Below are 18872 nucleotides of genomic sequence, written 5' to 3'. Positions count from 1 at the left end.
TCACCCAATAAATCTTGCCCTCTTCAAATTGTCTGTGAGCCGAATTTTTCGTGGCTGTGTGACATGGACCCCCTGTCTTTAGCTGAACTAAGGAAAGAGTCCTACAACAAGACTAACAAATTTTGACAGGCTACACACTGCATAGAAAAACGAACCGCCACCACCTTTGGCCCTGTGGCACTGGGGAAGGGGACCCTTCCATCTTTTATCCTAAAGTGAATTCTCGCATCAGTGCATCATTAAACTAAATGTTCCTACAGCCCAACCCACGGGGACGTAAAAAACTTCTCCCAATTTAGTATAAAAACAAAACCATCATAAATAGTAGTAAGGTTTAACTTTACAATTAACACCCATAGCGCAACACACAGCTTAGTAAGGAAACAGACCTTGAAGGAATACAACAGGAAAATGTTTCAGTATATACACAATTTTGCGACTTGTGCGGACTCTACATTTAAAATATGTTTTCATTCTTACATGTTCAGGGTATCTCCCTAAAGCAGTCTTTTGTATCGTATTTGTGTTAGAATTTAAGGTGAACACATTTCCCCAATATAGGACAAAAATGTAAAATTATACGTTGTTTCCTATATTCACATAATTGCAGATAACTAATTAGAAACCTAAGTATGGATAATGTAAGACTTCCCACAGATATACCTAGACAGACCATTTTAAATTACACTTTCTCAGACTCCACAATGTAAGAGACAATCTAAGGAAGAAAAAAAAAAAAAACCCAATAGACAAAAACAAGCAATGGGGAAAGGACTCCCTATTTAATAAATGGTGCTGGGACAACTGGCTAGCCATATGCGGAAAACTGAAACTGAAACTAGACCCCTTCCTTACACATTATACAAAAATTAACTCAAGGTGGATTAAAGACTTAAATCAAGGACCTAAAACCATAAAAACCATAGAAGAAAACCTAGGCAATACCATTCAGGACATAGGCATGGGCAAAGACTTCATGACTAAAACACCAAAAACAATGGCAACAAAAGCCAAAATTGACAAATGGGATCTAATTAAAGTAAAGAGCTTCTGCACAGCAAAAGAAACTATCATCAGAGTGAACAGGCAACCATCTGACAAAGGGCTAACATCCAGAATCTACAGGGAACTTAAACGAATTTATAAGAAAACAACCCTATCAAGAAGTGGGCAAAGGATATGAACAGACACTTCTCAAAAGAAAACATTTATGCAGTCAACAGACATATGAAAGAAAACTCATCATCACTGGTCATTAGAGAAATGCAAATCAGAACCACAATGAGATACTATCTCACACCAGTTAGAATGGTGATCATTAAAAAGTCAGGAAACAACAGATGCTGGAGAGGATGTGGAGAAATAGGAATGCTTTTACACTGTTGGTGGGAGAGTAAATTAGTTCAACCATTGTAGAAGACAGTGTGGTGATTCACCAAGGATCTAGAACTAGAAATACCATTTGACCCTGCAATCTCATTACTGGGTACATACCCAAAGGATTATAAATCATTCTAGTATACAGACACATGCACAGGTATGTTTATTGCAGCGCTGTTCACAATAGCAAAGACTTGGAGCCAACCCAAATGTCCATCAATGATAGACTGGATAAAGAAAATGTAGCACATATACACCATGGAATACTATGCAGCCATAAAAAAGGATGAGTTCATGTTCTTCGCAGGGACATGGATGAAGCTGGAAACTAACACAGGAACAGAAAACCAAACACCGCATGTTCTCACTCATAAGTGGGAGTTGAACAATGAGAACACGTGGACACAGGGAGGGGAACATCACACACTGGGGCCTGTGTGGGGTGGGGGGCTGGGGGAGGGATAGCATTAGGAGAAATACCTAATGTAGATGATGGGTCGATGGGTGCAGCAAATCACCATGCCATGTGTATACCTATGTAACAAACCTGTACATTCTGCACATGTATCCCAGCACTTAAAGTATAAAAACATACACACACACCCCCATCCAATGTTTATCCCATCACCATAACTGAAAAGTAGAATAAGCCAGACATATGTCAGCCCTAGATAAAGAATACCATGTTACATATTAGCCAATTCATTTTCTAACCTCTGAATCTAAAAAAACTTATCTATCCCAAATTACTTTTATTCTATATTCCCTTCACATTCCTAAGGAGCAATTACTAGCTTAGGATGGGAGATACAAGCACACACGTTTGCCGTACTCCTTGCCACCGAAATGACGAAAAGTAATATAACCATAGCAGCACTGAAGACAACAGCAGACCAGTAAGTTTGATAAATTTCTGGAAGATAGGAAGTGGGAGCACATTAGTAATAAACCTAAGTAGAGAGAACCATAATGTAAGCAGACACTATAAGAGGCCCTGGAAGATCTGGAAGCCATTATCTTTGGCCAAGGACCCTCAGTTTGGCAAGCAGAAGTAGCTATAAGGCAACTGTCAGGATAGTCCGTGAGATGACTACAGGATGGCTGGGCAGGCTCTGGCCCCTGTATATGGAGCTGCAGCATTAACCCCTACTGTAAGCAGAGTGAAAGGTGTGGCTGTGGAGCGCCCCTGTAGGGCACGCACACCTCTACAACAAACCTGGAACAAACAAAAAGTGGTCCCACCCAGAAAACCAAAGTTAAATAGATCATTTTACTGACCCCCTGATCAGTTAAATGAGTGAAGCAGGGCTCATCAGGGCAGCTGGGCAAGTGCCACCAGGGACGTTCTCCAGTGAACAGGTCCTAGTCACTTACGGCCTGCCCTGAGCTCCCCAGCACAGACCAGCATTTGAAAGACAGGTGCACACAGCTGTAAGTGATTCCCTCTCTCACCCTGCCAATCCATTAGCAAGTTCCAAATCAGCTTTCCTTCACAATATAGCCATCGTTTAACCACTTCGCAGCATTTCCATAGTTAGCACTGTGACACGGGCCACCATTCACCTGAATCATTGAAACAGTTTCCCAACAGGTGTTCCCAGCTTCCACCCGATTCCCCTAAAAGTCTACTCTCAATGCAAAGAGATCCTTTGAAAGAATATAGTACATCTGACCTCCAATATAAACAAGCCCCATGGAACACCAATATTCTCCTGCTGCATAGTACACAAAAGAAACAAGGTAAACGGATGGGGCAGCTCCAAACTCCATTTTCAGCAAAACAATACAAAGAAACTGGACAAGGGCTGCTAAAAGGTGCTAATATTCGCCATGAACCTAAGATGAGGAAGGAAGCAAATAGTGAGAAAGCCAAATGGTAAAAGATCACAGAAAATGCTGACAAAATATACCTTCTAGGAGTATGGGCTTACCCTGAAGTGACAAACTATATCCCTTGCATATTACAAGAACCAGGAAATCTAGAGTGCACACAGGGGAGATAAAGCAGAGGCCTTACTGGGGCAAGAGAGAGGTAAAGAAGAGAATACAATGAGAGGCAACAGCGAAACAGCCTGTGCGGCGCATCCCAGAGAACAGCAACTGTATGCTCCCTGAAGGTGAGGGGCTCATCCTGAAGTGCAAAACATACACCCTTTAGTGTAGCAAAGGAAGGGGGTAGAGGGGCGAGTGGGGCTGGCAGCAGATGACCTCCTGGCCATGGTTTGGTGCAGAGAAGTAGAGAGGGCAGGGCTAGACAGCAAAATCATTTTAGCAGGAAGCAGAATGTCTGTGGAAACAGGAAAGCAGAGAGTACTGCAACTATTAAATAAGAAGGCTGCCCTGGCCCCAGCACGCCTTACACGCAGAAAACAAAGAAACAAAACTGACATCCAGAGGACTAGCACCACAGTCAGTTAGGGCAGTGAACTCCAACTCATTTTATGATGAGTAATAATTTTTTTTTTAACTGGCATAGTATCACTTAAAAGATATTTAAAAATCAAATCAGGAAAAGAACATGTAAAACTTATCTAATGAACATGCATCAGAAAAACATAGCCAAAGAATACTATTTTCTGAATAGCCATCAGAAAAACAAAACCAAAGAAAATTCTGGGCAAGCATCATAGACCAATTATGTAACTTAATCTAATCACTTCCATTAAGGGGAATCACAAAGCAGAATCAGAACTCAGGAAAGAGACCAGAAGATGATGAGGAGGTAAAAATGTGAGCAATCAGGACTCAAGAAAAATAAGAACAAATCAAAACTATCGTAGACATGAAGACAAAACAAGAAGGAGGACAAGGGAGAAGAGAAAAATGAAGGATCTAACAAAACGAAATAGAGAGTTTTAAAAGCCTGAGATTCATGTGTATTGCATATTACTTTTATAAAAATAAAAATGTTCTAGCGCTATGTTGCTAACAATTTCAATATACTTAACTATATAATTGAAAATATTAAAGATTATAAATTTCATTATGTATTTTTTACAATTAAAAATAAAACCACTGACCACCAACCAAAAAAAAGCAGATATACAAGTCATAAAATAGGGGTAATAGTTATACAGGAAAACAAAAATGGAAATAATTATATTGGCAACAGATGTATGACTGATCCATATCTGACTTCTGTCCAAACACTGTCTTAATGTTTACAGAGTCGAATATTGGCATACAAAATTATAATACATAAATAAAAACAACACAATGTGACACAGCCTATCGTAAAACATGAGACACAGGAATATACATTGGCAGAAAAAATTTCACAAAAAAATACTGAACACATTACTAAAAAATAATTCTAGATAGCTACAATTCTCAACTATGACTACACATTCATACAGGGCACACATTTTGGTGTTTTTCAATTCAACGTTTTTACTGTACAACATTCTATTTTCTCTTTTTAAGGGTGTTAACTACTTTAGATATTCCATGTAAGTAGATTCATACAGTATTTTTCTGTGTGTGGCTGGGTTATTAAATTTAGCATAATGTCCTCAAATTTGTCTTTATGGTAGATATTAGAAAACTTCCTGCGTTTTAAAAGCTGAGTAGTATTCCATTTTTTTGTATTCCAAGTTATATGTATCCACTCATTTGGTAAAGGAAGTTTAAATTGCTTTCACCTATTGGCTTTTGTGGATAATGCTTCAATGAACAGTGTGCAAATAACTCACTTGAGCATGTATGCAAGAGATGAGATCTGTGCTGCATTCTGCTTCACTGCTTTGATGTCCTGCCTTTATACCCATGCCAAAGTGCTTTGGTTACTGTAGCTTTGTTTGGTGTTCAGACATTATGTGTAATGCCTCCAATGTTTTTCTTCTTTTAAGATTGTCAGACTTTTCATGGTCCCTTGAGATTTCATGTAATTTTGTGGGTTTTTTTCTATTTTCAGAAAAGTAACATTGGGAATTGAAAGGCGTGCTGCACGTGTGGCTCACTGTGGGCAGCACGGCCATCTTCACAATAGTATGTCTTCCGACCCTTCAACAAGAGCATGCTCAAGAGTGTGGTGTCTCATTTTCATATTTTGTGAATTTTTCAGTTTTCCTTCTGTTACTGATTTCTAGTTTTATTCCATTTGGGCCATCAATCATAGTCTGTAAAATTTCAATTTTAAAAAATGTGTTAAGACTTGTGGTGTCACACATGGTCTGTCTAGGAAAATGTTTCATGAGCTACTGAAGAGAATGTGTGCTCTGCTGTCTGTATACATTTGTTAGGTGTAACGGTTTTATGGTGCATTCAAGTTTTTTGTTCCCTTATTAATATTCTATCTTGCTTTATTATTCATTACTAAAAGTGGGATCCTGAAGTATCGTGCCATTATTATACTGCTGGCTATTTTTTGCCTCAATTCTGTCAATATTTGCTTTATGTGTTTGGGAAAACTGATGTCAGATATATTCATAGATTCTCAATGAATGAACCCTTTTATTATAATTTAATGTCCTACTTTGTCTCTTGTGAATTCTGAATTAAGTTAATCTGTCATATCGATAAATGCAAATTTGCTTAACCTATTTAAAAGAATTTCATTGGCTCAAAAAGCAAAGCCCAAACAAAACATTTTCACAGAGAAAGCTGTCACTAAGTCACCTCCCAGTAAAGCAGCAGTCTTTCCAGAGATTGTTCCAAACTTTTACAGCACAGGTGATTCCAGTGTCTCCAGAACACTGAAAAAAGAAAACTTCTAAACAATTGCACTGAATTCTTACCCTAATTAATAGTTTACTATACATAGAAGTCTGTGTTAAAAATCATTTTTCCTCTGAATTTCTGAGAAGCTGCAATATTCCCTTCTGGCATCAGACGCATTCATATCACTTTTGGAGATGCACTTTAAGCAAAATAAAAAAAGAATCCAAGAAAGATGAAGACATGATTAAATTTTTAAAATGAAGACAGAAAAACCCAGAAAGGCAGTGAAAGGAGTTCTGGGGCAAAAGATGTGCGGCAGGCCAGGCACAGCCAGGAGTTATAGGGCTAAAGAATATCTTCAGAGTGAAAAGAAAAAAAAAGTGAAAAGAAAAAAAAAGTAAAAAAAAAAAATGTATCTTCACAGAGAGCAGATCTCATTCATACAAACTGTGTCATTAAAAATCTCAAGATGTTCTTAGTAAGACAGAGGCATAGGTTTCTTCTGGCAGAGAAACAGTAGCTCTAACTCGGGGTGAAGCTCACCAAACACTCCCGCGCCAAGTGAGAAGCATACTAAAAGTGTGGCCGTGTGTTAACAAGTGACTCCATGCATCTGACACTGGTTGGTGAAACGATTACATCTCCTTCTCTAAGGATTCAAACACAGGACTTGAGGCTGCAGCTATACATTAGTCTACTAAATGGCTTTCATTTCCTTACTATCCGCAATTATAGTTAGAGGAAATAATCTAAATACTACAAACATTATAAAAGTATACTAACACATACTTAAAATGTAGTTGAAAGATAAGATGGAAATATACTAATTTCCTTATTATCAGTAGTATACGATCGAGAGGCTATCTAAAGGTGACAGAGCAAGAAACAAACTTGGGTATATTAAAATTTATTTATATTATATTAAAGCTGTAAATATAACCAAAAGATCAAATACTCAACTAAAATTGAAGGTGAGAAAGAACAGAAGGAACTAGTGAGGTCTACTCGTTCTTCCTCTTCTGTAACAGGCAGACAAGGGATACTGCCTAAAATTGATAAATCAAGAGCTAGAGGAAGACATATTTTAATTTCAGTTATAGTGGTAGCTAATAATTAGAAACTATTAAACTAATATTAGAAATTTATTTAAAAAGTGGTTACAGTCAGGTGCAGGACATGCACCTATAGTCCCAGCTACTTGGAAGGCTGAGGCAGGAGGACTGCTTGAGGTCACGAGGTTAAGACTACAGTGCAATATAATCACGCCTGTGAAAAACTGCTGCACTCCAGAGGGGATACGAGAAATATTCAAATAATCTAAATGACAACAGAAACAGAGGAACAAAAAATTCAAAAATAAAAGGACAAAAAGAAAACAATAGTAAAATGGCAGACCTACATACAACCATATCAATAATCACATTAATACTGATCAAGTAAACACTTCAAACAAAGGAGATTATAATTATCAAAACTGATAGAAACAAAGCAAGTTCCAACTACATGATGTCTATAAGAGACACACTTAAAAGGCACAAAGACATTGAAAGTAAATGGATGAAGACAGATATACCATGCAAGCAGTAAGATCAAGAAGGCAGAGGTGGTTCTATTAATATCATATAAAACTTCAAGAAAAAGAGTATTGCCAGTGATACACAGGAACACTGGGTAAAAAAAAAGTAAAAATTCGTCAGGAGAACACTTGACAGTCATAAATATGTAGGCTAATAGCAGAGCTTCAAAATGCATGAAGGAAATATTGACAATATTAAAGAGAAACAGGAAAGTTCACAATTTCCACAACAGATAAAGATCTTAACAACTCTCACCTCATACCAGATGGAAAAACTAACAAATATTACACCCAGCAATTGCAGAATACACCTTATTTTCAAGTGTACATAGAATATATCAAGGTAGATACCATGCTGGACCACAAAACAAGCCTAAATAAATTTAAAAGGAAGGAAATCACACCTAGTATGTTCTCTGACCACAATGGAATTAAATTCAAAATAAATAATAAAGTACCTAAGAAACCATCAAGTATTTGAAAATTAGAACACCTATACATAATCCATGCATCACAGAAGTCAGAAGGGAAATTACAATACACTTCAAGCCAAGTTATAATGAAAGTAAAACAAAATGTGAAAGGTGCAACTCTAAATGCTTGTATTTAAAAAGAAAGAAAGGCCTAAAATCAATGAACGTTCTAGCAAAAGCACAAAGTACAACCAAAGTAAGTCTAAGGAACTAAAGAGCAGAAATCGATAAAGTAATAAAGAAAAACCACAGAAACCATTAACAAATCCCGAAGCTGGTTCCTTAAAAAGATCAACAAAATTGACCAAACTCTGTCTACAATGATCAACAGGAAAAAAGAAAATACAAATTATTAATATTAGAAACAAAGCAGGAATCATCTTACAGATCTTATAGACATTAAATAATAAGATATTATGAACTTCATGCCAACAAATTCAGCAATGTCAAGAAATGGAAACATTCCTTAGAAGATGTAACTTATAAAAACTAACAGATGAAACAGAAAATATTAATAACCTTATACTGAATAAAACTAAATAAGGCCAGTTGCAGTGACTAACACCTGTAGTCCCAGCACTTTGGGAGGCCAAGGTGGGCAGATCACTTGATCCCAGGAGTTTGAGACTAGCCTGGGCAGCATGGCAAAACACCATCTCTACAAAAAATACAAAAACTAGCCAGGTGTGGTGAGATGAACCTGTAGTCCCAGCTACTCGGGCGGCTGAGGTGGGAGGATCACTTGAGCCTGGGAGGTCAAGGCTGCAGTGAGTCATAACTGTGCCACTACATTCCGGCCTGGGTGACACAGCAAGACCCTGTCTCAAAAAAAGCAAAAACAAAATTTAAAAAAGCTAAATTTGTCATAAAAAACCATCCTACCGGCCAGGCGCGGTGGCTCACGCCTGTAATCCCAGCATTTTGGGAGGCCGAGGTGGGCGGATCGCAGGGTCAGGAGATCGAGACCATCCTGGCGAACACGGTGAAACCCCGTCTCTACTAAAAATGCAAAAAAATTAGCCGGGCGTGATGGCGGTGCCTGTAGTCCCAGCTACTCGGGAGGCTGAGGCAGGAGAATGGTGTGAACCCGGGAAGGTGGAGGTTGCAGTGAGCCGATATCGTGCCACTGCACTCCAGCCTGGGTGACAGAGCCAGACTTTGTCTCAAAAAAAAAAAAAACCAAAAACCATCCTACCAAAAAAAAAAAAAAAAATCAAAAACGACTTCCAAGACCAAGATGGTTTTACTGGTGAATTCTCTCAAACTTTAAAGAAAAGATGATACCAATCTTATATGACTTTCAGAAAATAGAGGAGGAAGGAACAATTTTGAACTGGTTGAGTCCCGTACACCCTTAACACTAAACTCTGACAAAGACATTACCAAAAAAAGTTACAGAACTATTATCCCTCATGAACACAGATGCACACTTCTTAAAATGTTAGCAAATCCAATCCAGCAATATCTAAATCCCTGTCCAAGAAGAGTTTGTCCCAATAATTAAAGGTTGACTTAACTTTAGAAATGTCAGTTTAATTTACCACATTAATGGAATAAAGGGGAAAACATAAATATATAAATAAGTTCAACTCTAAAACAAAACGAAACAGCAAATATTTTTAAGTGGGTAAGCATGTAGAGAATGCTTACTTCACAAAGTAAGATACTTAAATACAGAAACAACACATGAAATTATTCAACAACCTTAGTCAACAAGGAAACACACATTAAAACCACAATCGATACTAACACACACCGAAATGGATAAAACTAAAAAGAGTGACAACACAAAATCCTTGCAAGGATGTGGAGCAATGGAACTCCTGTACTTTACTGTAGGAGTATAAATTATACATTACTTTAGAAAGAGTCTGGCAGTTTCTTTTAAAACTGAGCAAGCACCTTACACTATGACAGCAACTCCGCTTGCAGATAAACAAAAACATATGTCTAAAAAAAGCCCACTAGAATAATGTTCGTAGCAGCTTTTAACAAGTAAAAAAGTCAGCTGAAGGGTCTGGTAATATGACAGTAGATAAAGTGTGATATATGCATGAAATGAAATATCCTTCATCAAGGATAGGATTATTGGTGAAATACTGAATACTTCTCTGCTTTTTTATAGTGGAAAAGTGGTAACAGTGCTACCAGCCCACCACCTGTTTTTCAAAATGAAGTTTTACTGGAACACAACCATGCCTATTCATTTGCATATTATCTATGGTCACATTTGCACTGCAATGGCAGAGCTGAGTAGTTGCAACAGACACCACATGGTGCGCAGGGTCTTTACTATTTGGCTCTTTGTAGGAAAAGTTTGCCAACTTCTGCTCCTGATCAATAAAAAAGAATCAACTACCAAAGCATGTAATGACATAAATAAATCTCAAAAACATGCTGAAGGAATGAAGCTTTATACAAAAGAGGACATACTATACATGGCTGTATTTATATGAAGATCTGGAATTGGCCAAGCTAACCCATGATGGAGAAAATCAGAACAGAGTTGCCTGCGGGGGATGGGATGGGGACTGACTGGTAAGAGACAAGAGGGTAATATAATGTCCTATATCTTGACAGGAGTTGGGTTAAACAAAGATTGTCTCCTTTGACCAGAAATTTGGTCAGCTCCTCTGAGTCCTCTTTCTGACCAGATCCAGACCCTAGACTTCCCTCTCTGTTCCTGTGGAATCCAGCTTGAGCAAGAATCCTGCTACATCAGTGTAGGGAAACCCCTCCCCGCCAGTATCTGTCACACTTCTCACCCTCCACTCTCCATATGACCCTGGCCTGCCTTCAACACATAGTCTGTTGACCTTAACTAGCAAGAATCCCACCCACTGACCCCAACTCTGCTCCTTGGCTATAAATCCCCATTTGTCCTTGCTGGAGTCAGAGTCAAACCCAATCTCTCTCCCCAGTGCGAGACCCCATTGCAGTGGCCCCTCTACCTGCACCATAGTCCCCCTTGAATAAAGTCTGACTTACTGTCTTTAACAAGTGTCATGAATGATTTCTTGCTTTAACATGTCGCATGGGTATCAGACCTTAGGAATGGTATCCCTAAGACTTGTGCATTTTACTGTATCTAAAATTATCACTAAAGAAAGAAAAAAATGGAGGACAGTAAACAAATTCAAGTTAATGATACACAAGTTGAAGTATTTGGGGGAAAAGTAAACCAAATACCTTTGTTTAAATGCATCATAAAAAGATGAACTGATGGATAAATGGAGGGCTAGAGAGACAGATACATGTGATAAGGCATTGTAAACTGTTAATTTCAGTATCTGTATGGTGAGGACATGGGTGTTCATTGTGAAATTCTTTCAACTTTTCTCTTTATTTTAAATTTCTCATAATAAAATGTTGGGGGGAGTGTTTACCTGCTGTGAGACTGTCATAATATAAACAATGAAAATAAAAAGTTTCCTACCACTATGTTTGATGCATATTCATCCTTAAGACAACAAAGCGAAAGATCTTATATCTAAGAACCTTAGGATACAGCCTCATGATGAGTCCAGAAGTGTATGAGAGCTGTGAGCTCAGTGAAGAGGGCTGAACAATTTAAAGTCAGCTTCTCCCACTGAGGTAACTACTTCCTACAGTAGATCACATTCTAACATCAAATCTGAGGGCAAGTCTAGCCATTATATTTTAGGCCAATTTAAACAATGAAGAGAGATACTATGTTTAATTCTATACACAGGGGCCAAAATTTGTTCTGCACACTAACTGAATCTGATACACTAACATGCTCTATACATCTGTTTTGTTGACTTTATTTTTAGCATCCATTATACATGAGGGACTGTTAACATTTTTATAGGGGAAAAGAGATAAAAGTGCTAACAGTAAAATACAAATAAAATAATTGCAGTTCTGTTAACTGTGAGATTTTAAATCTTGTGCTGTACTTTATCAACAGTTAAGAAATATCACCAACTCTATTCAAAGCACTGGAGTAGGCAGATACAAATATAGGCCTTCGTTCATATACTTAGTCTGTTTCTATTTAAGATGATGAAAAATCTTGGGTTGTTTTTTTTTTTTTTTCCTTTCTTAAAGAAGCATACTTGAGATCACACTCATTAGTCACAGGAAATTACAGTCTTGTCAATTAACAAAAAGCCAAAATGATAACACATCTATGACTGTTTCATATAGGTTTCTCTATCCAAACCTACCCTCTGCACTAAATCAAATGTGTCTTGTCACTGTTGGGAGAGGGCAAAGGACCCCTCCACAGCCTTCTAAGCATCTGTCCCAGCTATGCACCTGCAGTGACCTTGAACTTTTTTTCCTTAGCACTTTTTACTTCCAACACTTTAAGCTTTTCATAATTTGGAAATCCATCTTATGTCTTTTTCTGAATAATATTGTTTGACTATTGTAACAGTTTCCTACTTCCTTACCTACATATTACGCTCATGGGTTCACAGAGTTGGCACCAGAGGGAGTACAATGTTTTACCCAACTGATATGGTCAGCAAATGTGCTAATACCAAACTAGCAGGTAGCTATGTAGTGTTCCTTGTAACCACACACTTTTCAAAAGAAATGAGAAGTCTGCAGCTGTGGCTAAGAGGCCTGAGTGTGAATAAAAACTGCAAGCACGACTTTACAGTTCAGGAAATGTACAGCCAAAGGACTACATCAACCTACGTGCCATATCCCACTAACTGTTTTTGCAAAGGACTAGCCATTTATTCTAACCACCTGCTTCCAACTAATTAGCTAAGCTAAAGTAGATGCACTTATTTCAAGAGGTGGAAGTTTCAGAAGCATCTGCTTTCTAGATTCTGATTACATGTGTCCATGGTTATTATAATGTTGTATAAAGAATGGCAATAATATAAGCAGCCTCCAGCTTATAAAGTCACATTTAGTTATGATCTTAAATACAATCAGCATCTTCCAACAAAGACCAATCTCTTCCCCTCTCCTCCACATAAACAGAAGCCAGGAACCCCTGGTTAACAACCTTGAAAAAAAGCATCAGCCAAGAGAAATCTGATCTGCTAGAGGGAATGGTCTCCTTCATGCCCAGGAGGCAGGCCTGTGGCCCCAGTACCTCCCTCGTAGGCTGCCTGACCTGATGGCACAAGCACTTGCCTGAAGTTCCACTATTCAGACTCCTTTGGGTTAAAAATGTTTACCTCATAAGGAATAGAAACCAAGCAGTGTTTTTAACAAATATCTTAAATTTGACCACTCTTACTAAAACGCAGCTGGGCTGGGGGCTGATACTGCTGATACACAGAGGTGGTATGTGTGTGTGTGTGTGTATATATATATGTATATATATATATATATTTTTTTTTTTTTTTTGAGACTGAGTTTTGCTCATGTTGCCCAGGCTGGAATGCAATGGCCTGATCTCAGCTCACTGCAACTTCCAACTCCCGGGGTTTAAGTGATTCTCCTGCCTCAGGCTCCCGAGTAGCTGGGATTACAGGTGCACACCACCATAGCAGGCTAATTTTTGTATTTTTAGTAGAGATGGGGTTTCACCATGTTGACCAGGCTGGTCTCGAACTCCTGACCTCAGGTGATCCACCTGCCTCAGCCTCCCAAATTCTGGGATTACAGGTGTGAGTCACCATGCCCGGCCGGTATAAATTTTGAACACAGAATACTTCTGTGGGATAGGGCGGGCCTAGGTAGTATGACAGGGTGGAGTCCCAGGATAAGCAAGAGGGCACAAGAATCTGCGAATAGGACAACACCCTAGGGAATCAAAAGATAAACTTTACCTCTTTCACAATTTTGCCCAGGCCAGCCTTCATCCAGAGAAAGCACTCTACTTGGCCCTATTCACAGAATTATTGATATTACTAGTAACACTACAATAACTGCTGTGTCAAAGGGAGTTCATGCAGCAGTCACAGGTTAGTCCTAGCTAGCTAGGTATCCCACACAATATTGTTTGTACAGAAAAGTCAATGTAAGTTCCAAACAACCTGAAAATGAGTACAGTGGAAACCAATGATTTAGATGCAGCTGAACATTTTCTGAGCATCATCTTATTTAATAGCCACCACAATTCTAGGAGATAAGTACTGTTCTTATTCCTATTTTACAGATAAGTAGAGTAAAAAGTAACAAATTAAATGGCTTGATTGAAACCATATAGCAAAAATAAATGGCATACTCCAAAGAAAATATATAAATGGCCAACAAGCATATGAAAAGATGCTCAACATCACTAATCATTAGGGAAATACAAATCAAAATCAAAACCAAAACCAGGTACCACCTTCAAGCCCATTAAGATGGCTACTATCAAAAAAAGAGAAAATCTAAAATGTTGACCAGCTGAGCATGGTAGCTCACACCTATAATCCCACCACTTTGGGAGGCTGAGGCGGGTGGATCACTTGAGGTCAGGAGTTTGAGACCAGCTTGGTCAACATGGTGAAAACTCTGTCTCCACTAAAAATTAAAAAAAATAAAAATAAAAATCCAGGTGTGGTGGCACACACATGTAATCCCAGCTACTCAGGAGGCTGAGGCAGGAGAATCACCTGAACCCAGAAGGTGGAGACTGCAGTGAGCTCATATTGCACTACTGCACTCCGGCCTGCCTGACAGAGCAAGACTCTGTCTCAAAAAAAAAAAAAAAAAAAAGTGTTGATGAGGATGTGAAAGAATCAGAATCTTTATACACTGCTAGTAAAATTGTAAAATGGTGTAACCATGACAGAAACCAGTATGCAGGTTCCTCAAAAAATTAAAAAAGAACTAGCATATGATTTTGCAATCCCACTTCTAGGTAGATATCCAAAATAATTGAAACCAGGGTCTCAAAGAGATATTTGCACACCCATATCCATAGCAACACCATTCCAATAGCCAGAAGGCAGAAACAACACAAATGTTCATCAGTGGATGAATTAATAAACAAAATGTGGGATATCCATACAATGGAATACTATTCAGCCTTAAAAGAAAAAGAAATCCTGTCACATGCCACAACATGGATGAACCTGGAGGATACTATGCTAAGTGAAACATGCCAGGCACAATAAGACAAATAGTATATGATTCCAATTATATGAGGATCTAGAATAGTCAAATTCATAGTGACAGAAAGCAGAACGGTGGTTCCCAAGGGTTAAGGGAGAGGTAAAAAGGAGCGGCTGTTTAATGGGTACAGAGATCAGATTAGAAAGATGAAAAAGTTCTGAAGATCTTTTTCACAGCAATGTGAGCATATTTAACTCTACTAAATTATACATGTAAAAATGGTTAAGATGGTAAATTTTATATTGTATCTTTTACCAGAATTAAAAACAAAAAATAGAATAACTGGCCAGGCACGGTGGCTCACGCCTGTAATACCAGCACTTTGGCAGGCCGAGGCAGGTGGATCACGAGGTCAGGAGTTCAAGACCAGCCTGGCCAACATGGTGAAACCCTGTCTCTACTAAAAATACAAAAATTATCTGGGCATGGTGGCACAGTTCCTGTAATCCCAGCTACTCGGAAGGCTGAGGCAGGAGAATTGCTTGAACTGGGACCCGGAAGGCGGAAGTTGCAGTGAGCCGAGATCACGGTACTGCACTCCAACCTGGGCTACAGAGCGAGACTCCATCTCAAAAAAAAAAAAAAAAAAAAAAAAAATAGAATAACTGCACAAAGCCAGACTCAAAGGCAGGACTAATTCTAAATTCCCTACTCTCCACTATGACTTCATTGTATAATAAATAAATTACCTTCATTCATTCAGCAAACATGAGTGCCAGCATAAGCACCAGGAATGCATCAGTTAATATAACAGCCACAGGTCTCTGCCCTCACACAGCTAAAGTTCTAGCAAAATATAACTGATCATTTCCTAAGGACACCTGTGTTACCCCTATATTCAAAGGAATTTGTCAATATTTTCGTATTGCTTCAATGTCAGTTTCTTCCTCTCAAAAGCTATTAAAACGGAGACATGCAGAGATAAAGAATTTCCCTTGATTTTTCAAGATCTCAGAGGCATCCTCAAATAACAGTCTTACTTTACTTCCTTTCTATTGAGTGATATCCCGATATGTTTCCTGATAATTCTAAGCCCCAAATTAATAAACGTCCATGTTCCATTATTCACTAACCTAAACCTATTCATTCTTTATTATGTACCTGCCATCATTTTTAATTGCTTATTTAAAAAAGGTAAAACCAGGAAGAAGAATATGGAAAGCATATTTCTAACTCAAGTAAACTGAAGACATACTGTTATTTAGCTTAGTTAAGTAAGATTATTATTTATTTACATCATTTACTAAACCCCTGATTCCAATCCAAACGAGTCAGGTAATACTTGTCAGTTTCAATTATACAGGCTCTTTTCCTTTCTTTCTTTTGCAAATTTAGAGAGCTGGCAACCATTCTCTCTCTCTCTTTAATAAATTCCTATACAAAAGAATTTTTTCAAGGAAACAACAGGCTTCAAAGACAGATCAACTGGGCAGGGCCAAGTGATCCGAGCACTTTGGGAGGCCAAGGCAGGCAGATCACTTGAGGTCAGGAGTTCGGGAACAGCCTGGCCAATATGGTGAAACCCCATCACTACTGGAAGTACAAAAATTAGCCAGGCGTGGTGGTGCACACCTGTAATCCCAGCTACTCGGGAGGCTAAGGCAGAAGAACTGGTTGCAATTAGGAGGCGGAGGTTGCAGTGAGCCAAGATTGCACCATTGCACTCCAGCCTGGGTAAAAGACCAAGACTCCATTTCCAAAAAAAAAAAAAAAGAAACCAGATCAATTATATCAAATTAGCACTAAGCATCTTTTTCTTCCAGAATTAAGCCATCAGGTTTCCCCAAAAAGCAAGTCAGTTTAACATTCAAGTTTCAAAAGCATCTTTCAAATTATATTTAGCATTCTACAAGATTTAGCCTTCTTTTTTTTTTTTTTTTAACAGCTAAGCTGTTTATATTCTTCTGTAGCTTCTCTAATTTCGCAGTAAGAGCTAAGGGTTTACATACAGATGACAAAAGTATCTTTGATAAAGAGTTCCAAAAACTAACTGGAATGCAAAATCCTAGAGTAAAACCATCTCAGCGAGTAGACACGGTGGCTCAAAAGGAAAGAGAACGAGTGTGCTAAAGGGATTTTCTATGTGGACTACCTGCCTTATTGAAGCATGCTTATGAATATTAAAACATCATTTTGACTGCATTCATTTCAAGCCTCATTCAGAGACCTCAAGGTCTGAATCCCCCACAAGATGTCACAGGAATAGTAGTGACCAGGTTGTTATCATTCCCTGGAAACCGGGAACTTGCTTAGGAGCAAGATTCTTTTCTAATTGAGGAAAGCAGGGAAAAATAGATTGACCAGTTTTGCCTTAAAAAGAGTATCACAAACCAAATTTTACCATTCAAACCCTTCATTTAACTATAAGAGAAAATTAGTTTTTGATTTAAAATGCTTTATCTGAATTTGAAACAAAATATTTGCAATAAGGGCTTATAACGCTATTTTTTTAAAAACTGTTTCATTTAAATGTTCATAACTTAGTGTCACATGAAAAAAAGTATAAAACTATATATATATATATCTCCATATATATATATGGATTCTATTTTTCAAAAACTATATATTACTATATACGCCACAGTTTTCTTCCAAAAACAGGACACTGCTTTTAACCAAGGTCCTCACAACATCTAGCAGGAATCTTGTTACTTCATTCGGCTTGAACAAAACAGGGCAGCAACTGTCCTATTTTACTACACAGTTTGGGGTCACAGAGGATCATTTTATATTAGGGATATATGACATATATGTATGCTTTCTGTATATATGTTTCATACACACCGAGTGTGTGTGTGTGTATATATATATAGAGAGAGAGAATATGTATATGTGCATAAAATATAGAGTAATGTATGTGCATAGACATAAGCTGGAAAAGATAAATGCAAAATGAACAGTGATTACCTCTGGATGACATGAGAACTACATTTAAATTTTCTATTTTATTTTTTTCCTAACTTTCTACAAAAAAAAGCTAAAATACTTATTTTTCTATTGTACTGAACTGGTTTCAATGGCAGAACTCTTTCCTCCCATGGTATACCTTTCAGGTTCCACTATGGAAGAGTAATTTTCAAGCTCTCTGCCATTTTTCTAAATCGTCACCATTTCCAGGTACTCCGGTAAACTTGTTTTAAGGAAAAGGAAGCTTAAAATGTGATAATTTCCTAATCAACACTTCGGTACTGCAAATCAAATTCCTTAAAGATTTACCTTCATCATACATTTCCTCTATCAAATAGGCCTCTGCTCGGTCTTTCAGGGCATTCACATTGTCGGGTTCCATCTGTAAAACTTCAGAACAAACCCTAATAGCTTCAACAGGCTTCTCGTCCTAAAAGGAAATGTGAGAAAGGGATTTATGGTTGGTATTCCACATGATGAGTTTTCACATTTCTGGGAACAAGTCAACTGTTACCTTAGAAAAGCAATGGCAAATCCGCTCCTTTGAACGAATTGTATACTCAGCAATGCTTGGCTCTGTTTTCATGACAGATTCATATTTGCTGGTAGCATCTGTGTATCTAAGAAATGAGCAAATCATGATAAGAAACAATGACATTCGATTTCCAGAGCTGTAGAAAGGCTCCTCCCCTCTTCACCATGTGTTGCTTAATCAATCCAACTGGATGAGGCCACGGCTTCAGATTTGGCTTTTCCCTTATTAATCTTGAGTCCCATAGAAGGTACACTCCATAATTAAGAGTTAAGAAATAAAAACATCTGACCATAGGAGATGCAGATGGACA

The 18872-nt window shown here is 38.0% G+C and overlaps 1 protein-coding gene across 3 annotated transcripts in view; it reads right to left on the bottom strand.

Annotated features, from left to right (window-relative positions):
• DNAJC3 (DnaJ heat shock protein family (Hsp40) member C3) overlaps positions 1 to 18872 on the bottom strand; it is a 108148-nt gene that overhangs the window by 10950 nt on the left and 78326 nt on the right. For all 3 annotated transcript variants that reach the window (XM_074021287.1, XM_005586110.4, XM_074021288.1), the window contains 2 exons: positions 18542 to 18647; positions 18337 to 18457 (listed from right to left, as the gene is read on the bottom strand). In XM_074021287.1, the coding sequence (XP_073877388.1) occupies positions 18337 to 18457; positions 18542 to 18647 (227 nt within the window). The remainder of the gene's footprint in view (positions 1 to 18336; positions 18458 to 18541; positions 18648 to 18872) is intronic.

The sequence above is a fragment of the Macaca fascicularis genome, chromosome 17 (genome assembly GCF_037993035.2).
Source record: "Macaca fascicularis isolate 582-1 chromosome 17, T2T-MFA8v1.1".
In the NCBI taxonomy this organism is placed as follows: Eukaryota; Metazoa; Chordata; class Mammalia; order Primates; family Cercopithecidae; genus Macaca; species Macaca fascicularis.
Note: the sequence above shows the minus strand (reverse complement) of the source record. Positions and strands in the feature narration are given on the sequence as shown.